Below are 10,235 nucleotides of genomic sequence, written 5' to 3' on the forward strand. Positions count from 1 at the left end.
CCGAAGACCCTATGAGGGTTAACTTTGTCGATCCTTCTGGACTGGGAGCACTGAAAAGTGGAAAGACTGCAGCTTAGACTATGAAACTGAATAACTTCAAAAAATGTATTTACTTGTTATTTTGTCATTTGAATGTTTAAATAAATATGCCGTTTCATTATTGACTCAGTACATAGTACTTACAGTTTTATCACAATACAACAGCACTCCAAAGAAATAACAGCTGTACAAAATGCTGACAAGTGAAAAAGTGTCACAGCTCTGGAAAATGTAGTCTGAAAAGTAGTCGTGCACCATTTCGAATGGCATCCTATGTAATAACACCAATGCAAAAACAAACTACACAACATACTCATCATCTCAATCTTTATTTACTTTAACAAGTCTGACAAAACATATTTAACATCATAATACAATGGCTGTAACCACTGTATCATAGCAAAACTCATCTGAATACATGCCATACAGAATTTGAAATAAATAGGACTTTAATGCCAAATGTCAATATGTACAGTGTGGTAGGTAAAAATCCCCAACTATACAAACTATACTGTACAATCTGACTGTAGAACTCACTTTAGTAACAGGCTCTTACGGTGCCCAAAGTGACATCTCATAAATAAAAAACGAATACTAACTTTTGGACTGCACTCCAAGCTGCGAAGACTGTGACACTGAGGAATTAGCAAAAATATTTGTAAGGGGACAATGGATGTGGACACAATTATGGTAAGTGAAATAGATGCAAAGCCAATATTGAACCTGTCTAAAATCAAAAAGCCATACCAAATTAATGCTGAGCAAAATGAGATTACTAGAATGGGATGCAGTACCCAAAGGCCGCAAAGAAAGTCACTAAAAGGTTTTAACTACAACTTAATTTTTGCTTTGATTCCAGTCCACTGGGTGCGTTTAGAGCCAAATTCACATCCTCGGTTAATAATCAACAGCTGATAATTCCCAACATATCACAATGAGGTATTGCAAGATAACAACATTTATTGTTGAAAATGTCAGCGGACATCCATCTGGATGGAGGGGGGGGTTGTATGCTCGACTGCAGCAAAAACCTGTGAGGAGCAGCTTGTTTAAGTGCAGAGGAGCGAACCAGCTGAGATTTCCAAAATGACTTCAGCCAGTAACAAGAGAAATGACTGCACTGCAGCCACATGAACAATCAACATTCACTTCGGTCATTCTTACAAAACACGGGCTCCACCCATACTTCTCCAACCACACATTATATATGCACACATGCAAAAAAGAAAAAACCAAAAAAAAACAACAAATAACGTAGCAAACAAGAAAATAGCATTGTTAAAGCATACTGTGAGATAAATTAGTTAATGTGAACATATCCCTTTTTAAATATCATACATTCTGAATAGAAATGAGTTTAATTGTGCAAGTCAAGAGAAAGTACATGAAAAAAAAAAGGAGGTTAGAAGGAAGCGGTGGTCTACTGAGGACCCTTTTGTCAGAGATGAAACTTTTCAGATGAATCATGGAATTGCCTCCGTTACTTAATCAACTTTAAAGTTGGCATCAAGGGAGCAAAGTATTCTAATGACAGACATACAAGCAAAGCACAGTACACCTTTAGGCACATGCAAGCATGTGGTAGGAACATATGCACCTACTCACAGATGCACTGAGCTGCGACCTGGAGGCAAGTTGATCGTTTAGCCAAGCATTTCATTCACACGTTATCTCTCTCTGTAACACACACACACACACACACACACACACACACACACACACACACACACACACACACACACACACACACACACACACACACACACACACACACACACACACACACACACACAGAGCAGCACAGGTGTCCTCTCCATTTCCGCACTTTAGTGGACAGAGAGGCGTTTCAACAGAGGTCTGCATGGCCCTGTGGATCCCTCATACACTTAAAGGCAGCATGCCCGGCGGAGACACAGCTCTGGATGATGCTATGGAGGTCAGTGAGCTGGGGTCTAATCCATTAACAGTGCTGCAGTTGACATACCGAAATGCTCCACGTCAGCAAACATTGACATACAGGCCAAAATTATTCATGCCTAAAGTTCATTTACAATTCAACGATTATTATCAAAACCAAAAGGGAGACAAGTTGCCCGTGTTGATAAAAAGACTTACGTTTTGTCGAAGTAAGTGGTATGTAGAGAGTGCGAGAACTTTGTGGCATTGCTGTTGATGAGTGTGCCTTTGTCTGTGGAGAAGTTTTTTCGTGTAGCCTGGTCTTTGGCCAAGTTCCTGCAAGCAGCGAGTTTAGACTCCAAAGCCTGTCGACAAAAATGGGAATAGAATTTGTAATTAGCCACGATAGAAACGTCTCTTGTTGCCGATGCTGCATGTCAGTGTTCTGCAATTTAACTGAGAATGGAAAGAGGGAAGTAATTCACTCAAAAGAAGCAACACCTACCCCAACTTTTCTCAGGAGGTCTCCAACTATGTTAAGAGCAGAGATTCTAGCGGAAGGGGTCAGGGCAGAGCCACCACAGCCATTGGTCAATGCTAGAAGCATACAAGCAAACACGAGTTAACAATCTACAAATTTCTCAATGTACGAAAAAAAAAAAAAAAAAAAAAAAAAAAAGGTGGGAGTAATCCTTACATTTTGGGCTGACGAAGGCGTGCTCCATAGCCTTTCCAACAGGTGTTGCTGGGAGGGATAAAGAGGCTTGTACTGCTGAATCCATCTTGTCGATGTCTAAGGTGGGTGAGCTAGGTGCTGACATCCTGTCCGTGGTCCGCTCTCGTACTGCCAGCTCCTGTCTCAGGTCTGCAGAAGATAAGGTCAAACTCAAATACCCATCCACTACCCCTTAGACAGGCGACTAACTACTTGCAAAAATCTAGAGTGGTTTCTTCTTTACCTCGGGCTTCATCTTTCAGTCGCTGCACAGACACCAGGAGAGACTCCTTCTCGTCCAGCTCACTCTCTAGGAAGGCATTTCTCTCAATGGCCTGGTTTAAACGGCCCTCAAAGTCTTCAAGAGACACTATTGTAGCCCTACAAATAAATACATATATGTTTTATGAATACTGCTGAACATACAGTTGCTACAAAATCTGGAAAAACTTTAGACTACAATGTTTACTGAAGTTGTAAATTGTTCCATTCTGACCTTTTGGCTCTCTCCAAGTCGTCGTTGGCTTGTTCGAGCTCTCGGACATATTTGTGTAGCTGCTCCTTGATGCTGCGCGTCTGGCCCAGGTCATCTTCTAGCATAGAAACCTGCTTGTAACTCTGGGCATACTGCTGCTCCAGTTTCTCCTGAGAGAAGAGGATGGAGTAAAGAAGAAAAAGGAGCACAGTGTGAGCCAATGTAGACGATCACAAACAGTGACACAGCTCGCCACGGCATGTGGTTTGAAAAACTATTTTATACTCTCTAGTCATGAACACCAGCAGAGGAAATGAGGTGAATCACAAGGCAGACAAGATAACCTTCTACATAATTTCCCTTTCAAAGTGTCTCTTTGTTCCTTGGGAGGCCCAGTGGCTCTTTTTCTCAGAGATACTTTACAGAGTCATTAGTGGCAGGACTGCATGGCTTTACTGTGTCCCGTGAGGACAAAGACAGGAAAGCATTATTCTTAGTGTCTCTGGTTCATTTACACTCTTCATATCTAACATCAAGTGGGACAAGTGAGCTCAGATGTCAGACGGTGTGAAAAATGGCAAAAAAAAAACAGTTGACAATGTAAATGATCAGGAACACAGGGTCCATGCCTGCTGCGATTAGGAACTAGACATGTCCTAACTATTTTCTTCCTCTTTATCCTGACATCCAATTAAGGAGTGCTGCAGGATTACTGACCAACATGCCTTATTAAAACCTACTATACAAAACAGACACTGAACCTTAAGCTGAGGATCCAACAGAAACCAGATACCCTCTTAGGTAAGCACAAATGACTTACTGAATGTTCTAACCCATAGATAATAAATGCCGTTTAAATTGTACAATAAGCTACAATTCAACAAGTTACCTTCAGGTTGGACACCTCGTTCTTCAGTCTCTCATTCTCAATTTGCAAATCTCGGAGCCGGTGTTCAGCCTGGCTAAGCTGTGCCTCTAACTCAGCCTCCAGTTCCCGACTCCCCTCCTGAAACTCCTGAAGCTCTTCTTGGGCATCTTGGCAACTGGATGGTACACAAAAAACAAAGCAGGGGAAAACATAAACGGTCATCGTTAAGTTTTGTTCTCTGAATCAAACCAATCTCAGTCATGCTCTCGTAGCTTTATTCCTGTAATGGCCAGAAATACGCCCGATATCGGATATTTGCACATTTTCAACCTTCAAACTGGACTTCTTCCTGCCAAACAGAACACACTGTACATCTCAGCATTGTGGAGTTAAGCATGCTAAATATATACAGCTCTAAAGAGACAGCTGAAGTGTGACCGTAGTTGGCTCAGAAGTAGATGAGAAAAACAGTACTGCTGCTCAGTGTGATCAGCTGTGGGTGTTAAAGGTCAGGAGCAAAGAGAAAATGAGAGGGCAAAAAAAAAAAAAAGAAGAAAAAAAGACACGCAGCATGAGGACCAGTATTTAGACATTGTGTACACGCTAGTCTGGACTGACCCCGAGTTCGGAACACAAAATGACTCATAACATAGCTCCAATGTGTGTACACTGAGTTCAGCAAAAAATTTCAAGTCGGAATATGAAGGACAAACTCTGTTGTGTCAGAGTTTATAGAATCTAAATATATATTTGTATTTTTTATTTTTTTTTACCCTGTGAAGATGTCACTGTGCTTAACATTGGTCTGAGATCAGCCGACTTGTGCAGAGATAATGGCCTCTCAGTGGCTCTACAGAGTACAGGAATTCGTGAGTCAGTTGTTGTGCTGGGTTCCACACATACCAGCGTCAGAGGCTGCTTGATCAGCACGCAGGACCCTATAACTTGCCTATAACGGTGAGCCTATTTCAACAGCTCTTTGTGTGTGCGAGTCAAACAGCTTTTAATAAGAAAATGTGTGAATCAACGATAAATGGGTGAAGGCAGGAACTCAAGCGCATTTCATAGGAACTGTTAATGTTTAAACAGGCCATGCATAAACACTACGCGCTTCAACTGTTGATGGACTAGCGTTAAAGTGCTCCTGGGAAAAACACATGCGCAAAACATGTGCGACGAGCCACTTTGAACAATCAGCTTCAAGCTAGTTTTTTCATGGACTGATGATTTTCCCCTATGTACCCACGGCAGGAATTTCCAAGAACACCAAGAGACCTTTAACCCCTTCCCTACAGTTCTACACCTTCTCTTGATGTACAATAGGTCCCAGTTCCACAAATAGAAAAGACAGACAGAGCAAAATCGACAAAGATTTACACAACACCGCTGCCAACCCCTAAATGGGCTGTGGTGTGCGTTTAAGAAGTCAGAGCTGTGGTCACTTCCTCATGCGCAAGTCAGCAGGTTTGTGGGTGCTGATTTCATAGAGCCTGTCATTTGCCTTATATGGGCTGAACTCAGTCCATCTGTGTTGAAACTTTTGACAGAAAAAAAACCCACAAACATTTTTCAACCGACGATGGCTCTTTTATTTATTATAGGGGAATGGCTGCCATCTGAAATTCATTTTTTTTGCAAGATGGACTGAAAAGTAAACAGTGACACATGGTTGCATAACCAACTTTGCAAAGATTTGCTTGGTAAGCAAGAATAATGCTCTCCATATGGAAACGCAGAGAACACAACAAAACAATCGTCTACAAGCCACGTGTATTAAATGCCACTGCTGCCTGAAACAAGATGTTAAACATCTTATTATACGGAGGTTAACTATTACAGCCTGGTTGACACAGGAAGTACATTTAGAAAGTGTTCAGTAGGAGAAATACATGATGCCTACCTTTTCTTGTATTTAAGGGCCTGCGACTTCCAGTAATCGACCTCCTCATCTTTTGACGAAAATTTAGGAATCATCTCTGTGTCCATGTCAGGGCACCCTGAGAAGGAAAGAGACTTTATTAGCTTTACGGACATATTTCCTTGGACTTTATGACAAGTAGGTGACTCGAGAATGGCACAGCTCTTTCACTGCACGTGTCCTGTGGCATGTAGAAGCAAGCATGGTGCATTCCCCTTTTTATCTAGAAGCTGAGCAACCAATGAAAACAAGATAATACGCAAGATGATAGATTAAAGTTTCCCTCAATCCTAACTGAAGGGGAAATGTTCTCTCTTTACAAAAAAAAATCCAAACAAAAGCCAGCTCGGCCTGGCACTGTCATTCTGAGGTCATCCTTGGTCACTCATTAATCAGTTAATTAAATAAACCCTGAGTGTATGTCAGTATTTTTTTAATTTTTTTTTTAAATTGCAAAATTATAATTCATGTAAGTCTGTCTACCAATAATGGAAAGACTTTCAATAATGTGTTCACAGAGCCTGGTAAAAGGGGGGGATTTGTATTTTCACCTCATTTCATCTCATCTCAGTTTACAGTGCACAGTGAAAATGAGTACACCCCTGTTGAAAAGTAACATTTTGAACAATATTTTAATACACACACAAGTTATTCCCAAAACGTGCATAGAGTAAGTTTAATACAACATCTGTTCAGCTTACAACAGAAAAGAAAGGTCAATAATATAACTTAAATGACATATTTGTCCATTTTTGTGAAATTATGCTGGTGCAAAAGTGAGTACACCCCTATGTTAAACTCCCTGAGAATGGGCCGTGTTGGCCCGAAATGTCATGAAATGAAAAGGCATTAAAAGGGAGGTCATCGTTGTGCGTTTCATCCTTGCCTTACATTGAAATTTTACATTTTGAGTCTGCACCAGGCTAAAAGAGACGTGTGTGAGATTTGACTGAAATCCTATGGAGAGTATCATGATCTGCTTCAGTAGTCACAGTACATGTTGACAAGCATGTTTCTTTTGGTGAAATTCAGCTTCCTACTGTTGATGGCATCCATACAGCCCCAAACCATGTCACTCCCACTACTATGCTTGACTTTAAGCATGGGGCACTTTTCTTTGTACAAATCACTTTTTACCACCACACATGCTTGACACCATCGAAAGCAAATTTGTTCATCTTGGTGTCATCAGATCACAGGACATGGTTCCAGCAATCCATATCCTTAGTTTGTTTGTCTCTGATGAGACAATGATAAACAAATTTGCTTTCGATGGTGTCAAGCATGTGTGGTGGTAAAAAGTGATTTGTACAAAGAAAAGTGCCCCATGCTTAAAGTCAAGCATAGTAGTGGGAGTGACATGGTTTGGGGCTGTATGGATGCCATCAACAGTAGGAAGCTGAATTTCACCAAAAGAAACATGCTTGTCAACATGTACTGTGACTACTGAAGCAGATCATGATACTCTCCATAGGATTTCAGTCAAATCTCACACACGTCTCTTTTAGCCTGGTGCAGACTCAAAATGTAAAATTTCAATGTAAGGCAAGGATGAAACGCACAACGATGACCTCCCTTTTAATGCCTTTTCATTTCATGACATTTCGGGCCAACACGGCCCATTCTCAGGGAGTTTAACATAGGGGTGTACTCACTTTTGCACCAGCATAATTTCACAAAAATGGACAAATATGTCATTTAAGTTATATTATTGACCTTTCTTTTCTGTTGTAAGCTGAACAGATGTTGTATTAAACTTACTTTATGCACGTTTTGGGAATAACTTGTGTGTGTATTAAAATATTGTTCAAAATGTTACTTTTCAACAGGGGTGTACTCATTTTCACTGTGCACTGTATGTGATTACAAAACAACCAAGTCAGTGACTAAAATCTATCCCAACTATGTCTACTATGTCAAATGTAGCTCAGCTGTGAAGTTTTAATGACGTTTCAACCTCTGTTCAGTTTGCAGAAGTAGCACTCACAAAGACAGATGTTCCTCTTTTCTGGGAAGCCATTAAACTCTTACTCCATAATCTATGTAGCCCAACAAAAACTGTTTTCTGGAAATCATTTGACACATCTGGAAAGAGATGCGGTGTGGGTGTCGGGGGGGGGATACAGCTGTTGTCCCAAGCACTACTGGTGCTGCTGTAGCTCAAAGAATATTTACAACCCGACCTGTGTTTTTAAGGATTTCCGGCAGATAGGTCTAGTAGTCAGCGAACACAACACAGGAAACCCATCCGTTATATATTGCCTCGGGAATTTAATGCGAATCCTGCTGAAATTGGCTGAAACATGGCTAGTTGAAATAGAAAGTCTGGAGCTGTGTTACCTCATGTTTTGGACGTGACAGGCCTAGTCTGAGCTCAGACAAAGAGGAGGATGTGTCATTATCCTTATCAAACAGAGGATGGTCAAGTCTTAGAGGCACGGCGTCCCTGAGGCAAGACTGCCTGCTCTTCCGTTTAAACATTCCAATGAGGTGGCGTCATCAACTATTTAAAGACAACAGGACCTCAGAAAGCTTGTTCTCAAATTAAATCGGTGGAAAGAGTGAGACTTTCCCTTGCTGGAACTGACATAACATGTTGGCTGTATCATATGACATGTGTGGTGGAGGTGAGGGCTCCACAACATTCAAAGACCAAACACAGCAGATATCCATTTGCTATGATGCAGAAAGACCCAAATGAGAGCAAAGCATTCTATTGATCTCTGTGGGTCACCAAAAAGCATGGTGTAAGGAAATGGTTTCCATGGTGATAAGAGCTCGAAACTCTAAGCCTACTGATGGGATGCTGGAATAAAACGAGGCAATACAGATGCACCTTTACCAAAAGCACAGTATTTCATGTATCAGATAAAGGCAGTGGCACTTTACAGGTAACATTATACACCAGTTAGAGAGGTTAAGCCATATCACGTAACAGATCAAGTCCTGACACTCTGCCAAAACGCATGACAGTTCCCGTTATCTTTCATTTCAACATCCTTTGGAGGGGTGTCAGCGTGACCCCTGAATCCATTTGTTTGCTATAACAATACCCAGTCAAACAAGGCCAGCAAAGAGGAGTCATCTGGAAATAACAGGCAAGGGAAATGAAAAGTAAGCTTCCTATCCCACATGCTTATAGCTTCATAATCTTTTTTACATTTATACATAAATGTATACATTATTTTCTATGACAAATGTAGATGTTTGATATGGTGTTTGGTTAAGTGAACTACAGAGGACAACAGTGATAGCTCTAAGTGTAAAAATAACAACCGATATTTATTTTAAAAAGACCACACAGTCATCAACTAGCAGGCCAGATTTAGCTGAGCGGCGTGAGGCTGTTATTTAACAAGGTAGCTAATTTAACGTGTTGATATTTGATACCACTATATCAGTTTTGACAGACGATTATGTTAATACCAAGAGATAGGCTCTTCACTGTCAAAAGAAAGCGGCATGTACAAAATACAAGGAGTGGAAGTCAATGGTGCATTAATTAAAAATCATATCTGACTGTCACCATTCGACGTTTCACCCTAAATTGAGCTATCACCTTCGTTACGTTAGAGAGCTGTGACTGAGCACATTACACAAACAGGCCAAACATTAACACACAAAACCCGAATATCTTCACAGTTAAATCGGTACCTGCTCACATCAAAGCGGTATCTCGTCCTCTGTTCCAGCAAGTATCCTACCAGCCGGTGTAACGTACGACGAATAACACACCCTCTCCTGGACGGGCCTCGAATGAAACTAACTGAGGTAACCGGGGAAGTGTTTAGGAAACTGCCAACGCGTCTCCCGGAACCAACGTAGATTCTGGGAGAAACGTACGTGCTTACGCAATGTCACGTTACGTCAGAACTGGGAAGAGTCTACCACCAGCCACACCTTTTGACTAGAAGTTTATTGTAGTGTAATTTTAATAGTAACCACAAGATGGCAAACGATGGCCAGACAATGAAACTTTTTTAAAAACGTATTTATTTTTCTGCCAGACAATGAAACGAAACACAAAAACCCTAATAGGCTTTAGTTAGGTTATTGTGAGCTTAACATTTCAATATCCTAAAATGTTATATTTATATTTTTTAATCTGTAGGTTACAAAAAAGAATTGAAAAAAAGAAAATACAATAGAATAGCAGTACAAAGCAATAAAGCAATTGTTCACATTTTGTTAAATAACCTCACAGTAGACACCAATCAATAAGAAATCGTGCGTCTTTAAGTTACCAGTAGGCCTATTTAAAAACATATCGACATCATGATAATGAAATGTGAACCACAGGCATTTGAACTGGATCCTATTCTGC

At 40.7% G+C, this 10,235-nt stretch overlaps 1 protein-coding gene across 2 annotated transcripts; it reads right to left on the reverse strand.

Annotated features, from left to right (window-relative positions):
* Nucleotides 1–351: 351 nt before the first annotated feature.
* Nucleotides 352–9,722, reverse strand: ndel1b (nudE neurodevelopment protein 1-like 1b). 2 transcript variants are annotated; one of them, XM_075454221.1, is made up of 9 exons: nt 9,574–9,722; nt 5,894–5,990; nt 4,015–4,168; nt 3,147–3,295; nt 2,895–3,031; nt 2,633–2,800; nt 2,441–2,532; nt 2,155–2,300; nt 352–2,008 (listed from the first exon to the last, which is right to left on the reverse strand). In XM_075454221.1, the coding sequence occupies exons 2-9, from the start codon at nt 5,977–5,979 to the stop codon at nt 1,918–1,920; spliced, it is 1,023 nt and encodes a 340-aa protein (XP_075310336.1). In that variant the 5' UTR covers nt 5,980–5,990; nt 9,574–9,722; the 3' UTR covers nt 352–1,917. The 2 variants fall into 2 exon arrangements, with proteins under 2 accessions (XP_075310336.1, XP_075310337.1); XM_075454222.1 differs by having other exon boundaries at nt 9,566–9,722.
* Nucleotides 9,723–10,235: the final 513 nt, after the last annotated feature.

This window comes from Odontesthes bonariensis, chromosome 21 (assembly GCF_027942865.1).
Source record: "Odontesthes bonariensis isolate fOdoBon6 chromosome 21, fOdoBon6.hap1, whole genome shotgun sequence".
NCBI lineage: Eukaryota > Metazoa > Chordata > Actinopteri > Atheriniformes > Atherinopsidae > Odontesthes > Odontesthes bonariensis.

What these genes read in the sequence shown, in the direction of transcription:
- ndel1b (XM_075454221.1), bottom strand. Translation starts at nt 5,979, where the DNA reads ATGGACACAGAGATGATTCCTAAATTTTCGTCAAAAGATGAGGAGGTC. An exon ending in CGCCTTCGTCAGCCCAAAAT is followed by an intron (nt 2,533 to 2,632) that starts GTAAGGATTACT and finishes GTATGCTTCTAG; the next exon opens with CATTGACCAATGGCTGTGGT. An exon ending in ACCACTTACTTCGACAAAAC is followed by an intron (nt 2,009 to 2,154) that starts GTAAGTCTTTTT and finishes TGTCAACTGCAG; the next exon opens with CACTGTTAATGGATTAGACC.